Below are 13,692 nucleotides of genomic sequence, written 5' to 3' on the forward strand. Positions count from 1 at the left end.
TACCCATTCATCTACTTTAAGTAGAAACACCGATGCATGATGGGTGTCTTTGATTTGATCCCTACCAAAGTGGACAATGGAAACAAGTTAAGTCAGAAAAATCCAGCTCACTCCAAGGAAATACACCATCCACTTGGCAGCAAGTTTGGGAAATCATTGAAGATTCCAAGATCTTACATGCTGTTCTTTTTTCTTATAAAATACAGATATGCACATGCTAGTTGGCACACACAGTACGAAACACATTGTTTATACGAAACAACCACCTCAACTTCGCGCTGCGTCTTATGCCTATATGTCGAGTGGTACGTTCATGTGGCAGGCGCCATCTTCCCATGGAAAAACCAGGTTTTTCGATACTGGCAGAATAATCTTGTATTCTGATGGAAATAGTTCGCTTTTGAGTAAGTGTTTGAATATCCAGTTCTTGATTCCTATGACCTGGACTTCTTTGTCTATTAATCGGTGTGCGCAATTTCCCCGGCGTTTCTACTCTGTGCGTGAGAGCTTCTCTGGAATCGGGGGTCTGTATGGCTATGTGGGCTGTGATCCTCATGTAGTCATGTCTGGTGAAGAATTGCACGAGGGAGGAGGAATGGGCCTGTCGCTTCGTTCTTCATGTAGATTTGAGCTTGCGCCATTGTCCGGGCTTCTTTTTCTGCCCATACCTCGTCTAACTTTTGGAGCTGCTATTCGTTTTTGACGGGAAAAGGCAGGAGCTCTGCCATTGCATTATATATAGTAGGGGAAAAGATTAGATACAGACAGTTGTGAACCGAAGTTATTATGAGGGAAGGAAAGAGGAGAAAAAAAAGATCAATCAGACATGAGTTGATTACTCCACTTCCTGACGAGACTACTCGCGGAAGGCCTCCTTCAGGAGGGAAACATCATCCATCACCAGCTGCAACAGAGCAGGAGCTTGGGCGGTTGTCGCCTGGAAGACCCGTCGGTTCCTTTCCTTCCATATGATCCAGGCAACGTGTACAGCAGATGTTACTTGCTCTTGCTTTGCCTCTCTTGCAGTTCCTGTATTAATCTTACGCCACCAGGATCGAATAGGTGTTGCTCCCAGAGCAATATAAGCGACCCGCTGCTGTGTGCTCCTTGCGGCCACCTAGAGCCCCTTGGCAAACGGGCAATGGAGGAGCAGATGCACAGCCGTCTCCGGAGCCTGATTGCATAGAGGGCACACTGGACTGTGCGGCCATCCCAGGCGCCCAAGTCTGTCGGCCGTCCAGTTTCTGTCCTGCAGTAGCAGCCAGGTATAGAAGTTGACTTTCGGCTCAGCCTTAGTCCTCCAAACCATGCCAAGGTGGGGCTGCTCTATCCGGCCGATGAACTGAGCATCATAAGCTGACTTGGCCGAGTAACAACCATTGCTGGAGAGCTTCCAATGAGATTTTATCCCTTTCACTAGTCAAATGGATCGCTTGCACCTTCTCCCACAACCTGATGAATTGGTGAATTGGGTTCTCAGTAGACATCCATTGAATTCCACGCATCCACCTTCCCTCATTCAGAGCTTCCCTAACATTCAGGTTTTTCCTCCAAGCTAAAGGGAACACGTCTGGTGCAATTTCTTTGGGCGACTCCCGATCGAGCCATCTTTTGTGCCAGAAGCCAGTGATCTGCCCATTGCCAACAGAGATGGAGGTAGAAGCAGCGAAGAGGTTTTTGTCCGTTGAATAACACGGTACCAGCGTTCCTTTCCAAGGCCTTTCCATATCATCCCACTCATACCAAAGCCACCTCAGTCTTAGCGATCTTCCAAATGCCTCAGTGCTATTGATTCCCAGCCCTCCAAACCTTTTTGGAGTGCAACATTGCTTCCAGTTCACCATGCATTTCCCTCCGTTGGCCTCTTCCTCTCCAGCCCAAAGGAAACTCCGCCTTAACTTGTCAAGCTTTTTGGAGGCCCATTTATCCGCAGCAAAGCACGTCAGATAATAAGTTGCAATAGCAGTTAGGACCGAGTTAACCAAAGGAAGGAAGCCTGGCCTGTTAAGCAGCTTCCCCTTCCATGGCTTAATCCTTGATCTTGCCTGTTCAAGGATGGGCTGCATCTCAACTCTCCTATGCTTCGTCGTGCTTAGAGGTAGACCTTGGTACCGGCACGGCAAAACACCTTCAGCGCCCCCAAAATCCATCAAGGTTTGTGAATGTGCAGCATCATTACAACTAATTTTGTATGCCATTCTTAAAACGAAAGCTGTTGTAAAACCCTCATAGTCTGATTAGTTCCCTTCTTGGCACTTGTACACATGATTGGTGTGTATATTACTTTCCACATTTGATACATAAAGTGCATCGAATTTAATCTGAAGATAGCTTGAATGCTGAAAACAGTATTGTCGGAAAGCCCTGTCGTCCAGGTCAAATTGGGGCAGTCAGCTTAATTAGTCAAATTCCCCCCTTGTACATTTGTTCTTACTCTGTAGTTAGTTTTTACTGACATTCGTTTACTCACCTGCTTGCCACTCTGTAATTTGGTAAATTTGTTGATTTCCTACTAACTGCATTTAGGGGAGAATCATATTATACACGTTCATATAATGTATTTAGAGACACAAGGATTTTTTTTTTGTGTGTGTGTGGTTTGACCCCAAGCTTGCCCTACAAGTTTTTCCTCCTCTTGTTGCTTATGTCAGAATATTCAGTTCACTCAAAGGAAAAACATCATTGAGTTGGCAGTAAGTTAGGAAAATCATTGAAGATTCGAAAATTTTATATCTTGATTTTTTTTCAAAATCCAATTATGCACATGTTAGTTGGCACACACAATACGAAGCACATTATTTATACGAAACAAGTACATCAACTTTACCCTGTGTCCTATGCCTATATGCATGGTTGTCGTGGCTCATTTTGTCGAGAGCGATACATTCATGTGTCAGGCGGCATCTTTCCATGGATAAACCTCTGTAGGAGGCATTTTTTCCAAGAGATAGTACTGCCAGGTTTTTGTATACTCACAAAATAACTTAACTGATTAGATTGTTATAAAAAATTAAAATTTACTTGACGAATTCGCAATTATTTATAACTACCTCAGAAATGCACTGATAGAAACCTTCCTAATCTCTGTACATTTCTGTCATGTGGGGCGCTGCGTACAGGCGCGGGTCGCGCGCCCAGGGGCAGCAGCCGACGGCCACAGCTGGCGAGGCATGATCGGGACAAGGAGTCCTGATCCTACGTTGGTTCCTAGAGTCCAGGAATAGTTAGTTTCCTAGTTTGTTAGGAGTCCAGGAGTAGTTAGTTTCCTAGTTTGTTAGAAGCCCATAAGGCCTTTATATATCCTGTAATCTGCACCCTTGGACGCAGGCAATAAATCATTATCTCCTACCTCCTCCTCTACTCCTAATCTCTTCTCCTGCACCATTGAGCAGTTAGGCAAAAACCCTAGCGCTCCTATCAACCGAGACTACGAACTACGTAGTCGAGGTCCTGCTGTCTTGGGCACCGAGGTCCTTGACAACTTGGTATCAGGTTCCAGGCGATCCTCTTCCCCGTCCGCGCTCCATCCGCAGCCCGCCGCCACCCCTGCGTCCGCGCCAAGCACACCTCCATCGCCACCATCCGCCGCCGCCTCGGTCACTTCCGGCATGGCAGAACCAACCACCGCTGATCTGGCCACGATGATCGAGGCCTTGACTGCAACGGTGGCGTCCCTGCAGACGTCCGTCGCCGCGCTCCAGAAGGACAAGTCTACCTCCTCGTCGAGCACTGCCGGCGCCCACGATGGGCAGCACCACAATGATCGCCCGCCCCGGTTTCAGAAGATGGACTTCCCCAAGTTCGACGGCAAGTCAGATCCGCTCGCTTTCCTCAACAGATGCGAGTCCTTCTTCCATCAACAACGGATCGCCGAGGAGGAAAAAGTCTGGATGGCGTCCTACAACCTTGAGGGTTCTGCCCAGCTGTGGTACATGCAGGTCCAGCGTGACGAGGGCACTCCGCCGTGGCGCCGCTTCTCCGAGCTGCTCAACCTCCGCTTCGGGCCACCTCTACGCGCTAACCCGCTGGGCGAACTAATGGCGTGCAAGCGCACAACGTCCGTAGTCGACTTCCAGGAGCGGTTTGAGGCGCTCCTCCCCCGGGCAGGCATCTTATCAGAGACACAGAAGGTTCAGATCTTCACCGCGGGACTCCAGCCACCCCTCAGCCTCGACGTGGAAATCCACAACCCGCAGTCCCTCGCCGTCGCCATGAGCCTCGCCCGCAAGTTGGAGCTGCGCGACCAGTGCGCGCTCACCTCCGCACCACCGGTGCGTTTTCAGCAGAAGGGCATCCTGCCGGCGCCCGTACCACGCCTCGCGCCCCCCGTACCGGCTCTACCAGCCGCACCCCCTGCACCTAGTCTGCCGGAAGGGCGCCCAATCAAACGCCTGTCACAGACAGAGATGGAGGAACGCCGTCGCCTGGGCCTATGCTTCAATTGTAATGAGAAGTTTGGCAGGGGCCACAACCGCGTCTGCCAGCGCATCTTCCTCCTCGACCTGGCGCCGGACGACGACGACGACGACACGGCCTCCGCCACCGCTGATGCCTCGCCGGCCGACCCTCGGATCTCGCTCCACGCGATCTCCGGCGTGCGCACGAGCGAGACCATGCAGATGCATGTCACCCTCGGGGGTGTCTCCCTCCTCGCCCTGATCGACTCAGGCTCCACCCACAACTTCATCGCTGAGGAGGCGGCCGCTCGTGCTACACTGCCATCCCCCACCACCGAGAAGATGCGTGTCACGGTGGCCAACGGCGAGCGTGTTCCGTGCCAGGGCGCATACCGCGCCGTCTCCTTCCGCATCGACCAGGAGGCGTTCTCGGAGGATTTTCTCGCCTTGCCGCTCGCAGGCTACGACGTCATCTTGGGCACGCAATGGCTGGCGACGCTTGGACCGATCCTATGGGATTTCCGCGCCCTCTCCATGACGTTCTGGCGGAGGGGCCATCGGGTCTGCTGGCGCGGCCTTGCCGGACCGGACGGGCCAGCCCTGCAATCATGCAATGGCCGCGATTTCCTCGACGCCATCCTCACCGAGTTTGACGGCATCTTCGCCCAACCCTCCGGCGTACCACCACTCCGCAGCCGCGACCACGGCATCACCCTGCTGCCAGGCTCCGCCCCGGTGGCCGTCCGTCCGTATCGCTACCCGGCCGCGCACAAGGACGAGCTGGAGCGTCAGTGCGCCGCCATGCTCGCCCAGGGCATCATCCGAGCAAGTCGTTCCGCATTCTCATCGCCGGTACTGCTGGTCCGCAAGCCCGACGGGTCCTGGCGCTTCTGCATCGACTACCGCGCCCTGAACGCCATCACCATCAAGGATGCGTTTCCAATTCCGGTGGTGGACGAACTCCTCGACGAGCTCCGGCACGCTCGTTTCTTCACCAAGCTCGACTTACGCTCCGGCTACCACCAGGTGCGGATGCGTGCGGAGGACATCCCAAAGACTGCCTTCCGTACCCACGACGGCCTCTACGAGTTCCTGGTGATGCCGTTCGGCCTCTGCAAAGCGCCGGCGACGTTCCAGGCACTCATGAACGATCTGCTGCGGCCGTACCTGCGTCGTTTCGTTCTCGTCTTCTTCGACGACATCCTCATATTCAGCGAGTCGTGGGCCGATCATCTTCGCCATGTGCGCACCATCTTTACCGTACTGCGCCAGCACCGGCTCTTCGTCAAGAGGTCCAAATGCTCGTTCGCCGTCGAGTCGATCTCCTACCTGGGTCACACCATCTCCGCGGCCGGAGTGGCCATGGATCCGGAAAAAGTGCAGGCCGTGGCCGACTGGCCGCAGCCTCGCTCGGCGCGCGCGGTCCGGGGGTTTCTCGGTCTTGCAGGGTACTACCGCAAGTTTGTCAAGGAGTTTGGCGTGGTCGCCGCGCCCCTGACGGCCCTGCTTCGCAAGGACGGCTTCTCATGGTCGCCGGAGGCGGCAACAGCTTTTACCGCCCTCAAGACGGCGGTCACCACGGCTCCCGTGCTCGCATTGCCCGATTTCACACGGCCGTTCATCGTCGAGTGTGACGCGTCTACATACGGTTTTGGGGCCGTCCTTCTCCAGGATCAGCACCCGGTGGCTTTCTTCAGCCGGCCGGCCGCGCCTCGTCACCGTTCTCTGGCGGCATATGAACGAGAACTCATTGGCCTGGTGCTCGCTATTCGCCATTGGCGACCGTACCTCTGGGGGCGCCAATTTGTGGTAAAAACCGACCACTACAGTCTCAAATTCCTCCTTGACCAGCGCTTGGCAACCATTCCGCAGCACCACTGGGTCGGCAAACTACTGGGGTTCGATTTCACTGTGGAGTACAAGGCCGGTAGTACAAACACGGTGGTGGATGCCCTTTCCCGCCGCGACACGGAAGAGACGGGGGTCATGGTTATATCTGGTCCTCACTTCGACTTCATCGACCGCCTACGGCACGCTTCGTCCACCGATCCAGCACTCGTCGCGTTGCGCGAGGATATCACGGCAGGCGCTCGGCAGCTGCCGTGGGCGCTCTCCGACGGCCTCGTCACTTTTAACGGCCGCCTCTACATCCCGCCAACGTCTCCACTACTCCAGGAGCTTCTCACCGCAGTGCACGATGACGGACACGAAGGCGTCTTGCGCACGCTGCATCGTCTCCGCCGCGACTTCCACGCACCTAACCTTCGCAAGACGGTGCAGGAGTATGTCCGTGCCTGTGGTACTTGCCAGCGGTACAAGTCCGAGCACTTGCACCCCGCCGGTCTGCTGCTGCCACTGCCGGTGCCCACAGCCGTGTGGACTGACGTCGGCATCGATTTCGTAGAAGCGCTCCCTCGTGTGGGCGGGAAGTCTGTTATCCTCACCGTGGTGGATCGCTTCAGCAAGTACTGCCACTTTGTGGCGCTGGCCCACCCGTACACGGCGGAATCAGTGGCGCAGGTGTTCTTCGCTGAGATTGTGCGTCTCCATGGCGTCCCGCAGTCCATGGTCTCTGACCGCGACCCCGTCTTCACCTCGGCTTTTTGGCGGGAGCTCATGCGCCTCACCGGGACCAAGCTACACATGATGACGGCGTTTCATCCACAGTCGGATGGCCAAACGGAGGCTGCTAACAAGATCATTGTGATGTATCTCCGTTGTCTCACCGGGGATCGTCCCAGGCAGTGGCTCCGATGGCTTCCCTGGGCCGAGTACATATACAACACCGCCTACCAGACATCAACCCAAGAAACTCCGTTCAAGCTTGTGTATGGCCGTGACCCTCCCACTATTCGCTCTTACGAGCCGGGCGATACACGGGTGGCCGCAGTGGCCAGGAGCATGGCGGAGCGCGACGAGTTACTCGCAGACGTCCGCTATCGTCTACAGCAGGCACAAGCGGTCTACAAGTCCTACTACGACAGACGCCATCGGGACATTCGGCATGACGTGGGCGATTGGGTCTGGCTTCGTCTTCGCCAGCGCGCCGCGTCCTCTCCCAACCTGCCAACCAGGGGCAAGCTCAAGCCACGCTTCTATGGGTCGTACCGCATTTCAGAGGTCGTCAACGACGTGGCCTACCGCCTTGAGCTTCCGGCACGCTCGCGCCTCCATGACGTGTTCCACGTGGGCCTCCTCAAGAAGTTCTTCGGCACGCCTCCAACTGCACCACCGGGATTGCCTCCGATCCACAACGGGGCGGCTGTTCCAGAACCGGAGCGCGTGACTCGTGCACGACTAGCACGCGGCGTTCGCCAGCTGCTCGTCCACTGGAAGGGTGAAGCAGCATCATCAGCTACATGGGAGGATCTTGACAGTTTTGTCGAGCGCTACCCCGCTTTTCAGCTCGAGGACGAGCTGCTCGTCGAGGGGGGGAGAGATGTCATGTGGGGCGCTGCGTACAGGCGCGGGTCGCGCGCCCAGGGGCAGCAGCCGACGGCCACAGCTGGCGAGGCATGATCGGGACAAGGAGTCCTGATCCTACGTTGGTTCCTAGAGTCCAGGAATAGTTAGTTTCCTAGTTTGTTAGGAGTCCAGGAGTAGTTAGTTTCCTAGTTTGTTAGAAGCCCATAAGGCCTTTATATATCCTGTAATCTGCACCCTTGGACGCAGGCAATAAATCATTATCTCCTACCTCCTCCTCTACTCCTAATCTCTTCTCCTGCACCATTGAGCAGTTAGGCAAAAACCCTAGCGCTCCTATCAACCGAGACTACGAACTACGTAGTCGAGGTCCTGCTGTCTTGGGCACCGAGGTCCTTGACAATTTCTCCTTAGAATTATTAGCCCATCAATTATGATATGAGATTATGGCAAGAAAGAGTAAATTGAGATAGTGTATAGTGTACTGGTTGGGCCAATTGTGTTCTAGTTTACTTATGCATGGTCCACTACAAATCTCAAGCTAATAGTCGAATACAACAAACCTTATTGTTGAGTGCCTTCTTTATCATGGAGAAATGGGAATACGCGAGTCTCTTGCAGGCCACCAATTGGCGTAATTAATCGAAATAAATAAGTTTGTGCACACCACATGATTATTTTTTATCGTGAAATAATGGCAAATCCATGCTTGGTGAATGTATCAAAACTATGCTTTCCATAAACCTCTAGAAGGTGTCAAAAGGAGTAGGACAGCCTACATCTTTAATTGCTTTCCATATTAGTATGTTGCAATCATGCTTGTCCTATAGTTGTGCCGCCTTGTCGTCTCTTGCCATCAAGGTATATATATACCGTTTTCTTTGCCAAGGTTTGGGCGGATCGAAAAGAGAATTTCTTAGGTTCGTAAGAAATCTATATTGCACTGGTATTTACAGGTTTGTTTGATTTTTTTCTCACTTGTCAATCTAGCTATGTAGTAGATCCGTGTTTGCATAAGTCTAGTCATTTGGTTTGGTACAAACTTAGAGCTTTCTGATCCCGCGATTGCTATTCTCTAGAATTCTAGACCTAAATTTCAATACAGTGTAAGCTGCTGTCACTTTTCTAATCAGGCGTCACAAATCTGATAAACAATCATCGGCGCAGCCACTAGGCACAGAAATTGATGCACCAAAGCATGGTTGTCACGGTCTGATAGGTAGTAGGATTCTTCTTAGGTTGGTATATCATCAGGTTGTAGGAAGAACGTGACCCCAAGATCTGGATCAATATCGGAACCATCTAGTGGGCATATTCAACTTAGCTATCCACTCTCTAGCTATGTGTGCTTTACGGAGAACCTGGCCTGCGTCTGCAGTTAGGAATCCCCATTGCCACTATCGATTGCTTGTACAATCTAATCTCTTTGTATGTTATAATCTTATACATAATTCAGTGCCTATCTTATAATCAGAACTCTTATTGCTGAGTGTAATTTAATTTAGATGTATGTTTAGGGACACACCTTACATGAGGTCATTCGTTTCATACGCTGGAATTACTTTATGAAGATAATTATCTGCTAGTTCAGAAACTGATCAGTTCTTAGTAACAGCACCAGAGCAGCAAATTGCATAGTTAAATTATTGGAAATGCGCATGCAAAACCAAAATGCACCAGAAAAAACTAACAAACTAATCTGACTACATTTTAACAGCCATTCTAAGTCACCACATATTTAGCATCTTCTCTTCTGTTACATCTTATTTGTGGTGCCCCTGGTCCTAAAGGACCAATAATGATCAAAGTCATCTAAAGAAGCTGCACAAAGTTCTATTTTCTGACTTAGGAGGCTAGCACTATCTAACTGTCTTTAAGATTGTTTTACTTTAAAAGATCGAGTTGATTAACAATTTCCATTATTATTTTCAGTGCAAGAAAGACCATAGGTTCTTGGACACAAGCAAGATCAAGCAGTCGACATGGAACCGTCTTCACAACCTCAGCCTGCAACGGGTGATGTCGTTGCTGGTGGATCACAAGTGTATCCTGCCTCAGCCTATCCACGTGCAGCAACAATAGCGGTAGCTCCTGGTATCATTCCTGCCGGTTCACAGCCAGCATCACCATTCCCTGCCAATCCAGCCCAGCTCAACGCTCAAAACCAGCTTATCTACGAGCAAGCGCAGCAATTTCAGCAGCAGCTCCAGCAGCAGCAGCAGAGGCAGCTGCAGCAGTTCTGGGCCGAACGACTGTCGGAGGTTGATCAGGCCACCGACTTCAAGAACCACACCTTGCCACTCGCCAGGATAAAGAAGATCATGAAGGCCGACGAGGATGTCCGCATGATCTCTGCCGAGGCCCCGGTGGTCTTTGCGAAAGCGTGTGAGATATTCATACTGGAGCTGACGCTGAGGTCGTGGATGCACACCGAGGAGAACAAGCGCCGGACCTTGCAGAAGAATGACATCGCCGCCGCCATCAGCAGGACCGACATCTACGACTTCCTGGTGGACATAATCCCCAGGGACGAGATGAGGGAGGAGGGGGTTGGGATTCCCAGGGCCGGGCAGCCGCCGCTCTTGGGGGACACGCCGTACCCGTACTACTATCCGCAGCAGGTGCCAGGTGCGGTGATGGGGTACGGTGGCCAACAGGTGCAGCAGGGCCATCTGCCGTATGTGTGGCAAGATCCTCAGGAGCAACAGCAGCAGGGCCCTCATGCGGAGCAACATCAATCTGAAAGCGGCTGACAACATTGTGAGCAACCACCGGATTCAGCATCGTCAGCTTAGCCAGGACATCCGAAGTTCCAAACTAATTTTCAGGTTTCGCAATAGATTATATGATGGTTTCTTTTTGTCTGTCGATATGGGAGAGATTTACTAGTTACTTCGTGGAATTTTGTTTCTGTCGTGGTGGTGGTGCCCTTACAAAAGGGTTATATGATTAGAGACTAATTTGTTGAAATTTTACCATAGCGTGTCCGTTCCGTTATTCCAAGATACTAGTAAAATGCTGGCAGCTGGTGATGCTTTTCGGCATGTATGCGACGTTTAGTGGCATCTGGTGATGTTTCCGTTTGCTTGCGGTTCCTATCGTGTTGCACTGGACATTTAAGATCCTGTTGCATCTCCAGCTGAAGTGTGTGAACTGAATGTGCAATGGTGTTTTTGCGAAGTTACAGTAGATATGACTGGTCATTCAGCTGAAGCATGACAAGTGAACTGACTGAATTGGGAATTTATCTTAATTTTGGATCCTGTTTTTGCACAATGTGGCTTATCGTGATGACAGAAAAGCTGTATATTTTCCATCGGCCATGTGGGGTGACGGTGACGCAGAGAGTGAAAAGGCCATGCCGTTTTTTGCCTCAGCACTGTCTCCGTCCACGTCTGCCATCACAAGTCGGTCGGTCTCGTTCTGTGAGTAGCTTGATGCCGGCCGGCCATGTGGGGTGCCAGTATCTCTAACATGCTCGTGTCCAGCCGAACAATCCCGGGACCAAGTGACGCTTGATGACTCGTTCCAACAAGAACTACACAGGGCCAGGGTAAACAACATTATTAGAAAAAAAAAAGATCGTCAGAAGATTGACTTGGCTGCTGCTAATTGGCACTAACCTTTATTCAGAGAGATAAACATTCTTGCTGCACGGAAACCAATACTCCCTCCGTTCCAAAAAAAAAGTGACTCAACTTTGTACTCGTAAATTTGGAACGGAGGAGGTAATTTAATTAAAATGTCAGAAAACCTAAAATTATTTTTAAAAATAAACTTGACCTTCTATTGTACTCGTAAAGAAAATTCCAAAAAAGAACCCTCCCCTGCCCCTAGATTTCAGGGCAAAAAAATCCCGGGGAGGTGGAGCGGCGTCGAAGGCAAGAGAGAAAGAAGGAAGGGAAAAAATGACGGGGATGGAGTCACGAGGTCCGGGAAGGATTTTCGATGGGCCTGGGGTGTCGGATTCATACGCTTCGCGTGTTTGGACTCCCGCAAAGCTCCCCCACTTTTCTCTCCGTTTTGCGGGAAAATCGTGTCCGGCCCGTCCCGTGGACTGATATAGGACCGTGTTGGATGGCTCCTGCGATCCAGACAATGCGATCTAGACGGATGCGGGCGGTTTGCATGCCCGCCTTAGAGATGCCCTAAGCGACATCGACGTCAACTTCTCCGGCAAGACACACCATCGACACTTCATCGCCGAGAGGGACGCCTTCAGTTGACGCATCATTGTCAGCAGACTGCTGCAATGTCGTCGCCGACACTTATCGCCAAGATCTTTATCACCGTGGTCTTCATCACCATCATCGTCAACACATCACCACCGCCTCTACAACCTCGTCCACAAGAATGGACACGCGTCCTCTGACAGTACTACTGCAAAGAGGCGCACAACACCGATGATGGTATTGACCGCGTCGGACGGATAAGACTACATCGACCCACCGGCATCACTATTGTGAAAGCCACTACAACCATGCACACGGTCCTAGCAAAACCATTGTGTGCTCGGTGGACTTCCTCCAGTCTTGACAAAACCGACGGTCTCATCGTACAACTGCGTCCTCTGACATCCGCAAGGCGCTTGCGGCGGTACCTCTCAAGGTGCAAAACCCCGCCTCCGACGGTACCTCTCTAGGTGCAAAACATTGGCTACACGATTGCTGCTACGTCATGAATATCACACAATATTTTGTGTCTTCGGAGATTGTGGTTACACCAACTACGACGAATTCTACATCGACCATGACTACTTTGACTACGGCTACCTCAAGATACGCGACCTCGACATCGAGCACATGACTACGTCTACATCAGCACAACGGCAGCAACTCCAATCAACCGCGTCCATGTCGTCACTAGCATCCACGCCACTCGCAATGTGACTGCGGGAGGGAGCAAAGGAGAGATGAGGAAGGAACCATAAGAGGACACAGCCATAGCCCCAGTTGCCGACCCGTTATCCATTAGAGACACAGTTGATGATTGCGCAGCGGAGAAGATGACGAAGCACAAGAATTTAGATTCAGTCGAAATCGTTTGCTTTACTCCATGCTACGACTAAGGGAAAATATGAGAAGTATAAACGTGATGAGGATAGAGATAATAAAGAGATAGAGATAGAATTAGTTAAAGCATATTATGATTTGTCTTATACTCGAAGTCTCAATCCATGTTGTACTTTATATACTTCAGCGAGGAGGTCAGATCAATACAATAACGACAGAAAACAAATATTCAGCCATCCCACAATTTTCACAATTGGATCATGAAAAGGACGTGCCTGCCAACCTGAAGATGGCTAACTGAATGTTTAACAAGGCTCGCATTCGTCCTGAGCTAGGATTACACCACAAGCTGATGGGTGTGTGTCGTCTCCAAACCTAAAGACTACACAAACGTGGCTTGTGAATGCCACACGCACCTCAATTAGCCGCGTCACCAGTCACCATGCTCTGCGCTGCGCCGAGAGATCACCATGCTCTGTGGCGGCCAACTCTGACTATATCCCCTTACCAGTGTCCAGTGCTCGCCCCTGTTCCTTTTCCCCCTTCTTTTCCTCAGCGACAAGCAGGTAGCAACAGCTTGTCCATGGAGCGGAACCCAGAGTTCGCCGCTCTCGGCGCTCTTGGGCTCGCCGGCATCTGCCGCGAGACCCTCCGCGTCGCCGGCTCCCGTCCCCCAGGCTTCGCCATCTTGGCCGGCGAGGTGACCATGCTCACTCTGTCCTTGCTCGCCCACATCGCCATCTCCCGCGCCCTCTTCTCTGAAGCCCTCGCCTCCTCCGACGCTGGCGCCGGCCTTCGCCGTCTCGCCGCGAACTGGGCGCCCTTCTTCCTCGTAGAGGCCGCCTTCCTCGTCGACATCA

The 13,692-nt window shown here is 51.9% G+C and overlaps 1 protein-coding gene across 1 annotated transcript in view; it reads left to right on the forward strand.

The window, feature by feature from the left end:
* Positions 1-10,790, forward strand: part of LOC119341095 (nuclear transcription factor Y subunit C-4-like) — an 11,739-nt gene extending 949 nt beyond the window's left edge. The window contains exon 2 of the mRNA XM_037612985.1: positions 9,753-10,790. Within this exon, the coding sequence (XP_037468882.1) occupies positions 9,803-10,573 (771 nt within the window). The 5' untranslated portion in view covers positions 9,753-9,802 and the 3' untranslated portion in view covers positions 10,574-10,790. The remainder of the gene's footprint in view (positions 1-9,752) is intronic.
* The last annotated feature ends 2,902 nt before the right edge of the window (positions 10,791-13,692 follow it).

The sequence above is a fragment of the Triticum dicoccoides genome, chromosome 7B (genome assembly GCF_002162155.2).
Source record: "Triticum dicoccoides isolate Atlit2015 ecotype Zavitan chromosome 7B, WEW_v2.0, whole genome shotgun sequence".
Taxonomy (NCBI): Eukaryota; Viridiplantae; Streptophyta; class Magnoliopsida; order Poales; family Poaceae; genus Triticum; species Triticum dicoccoides.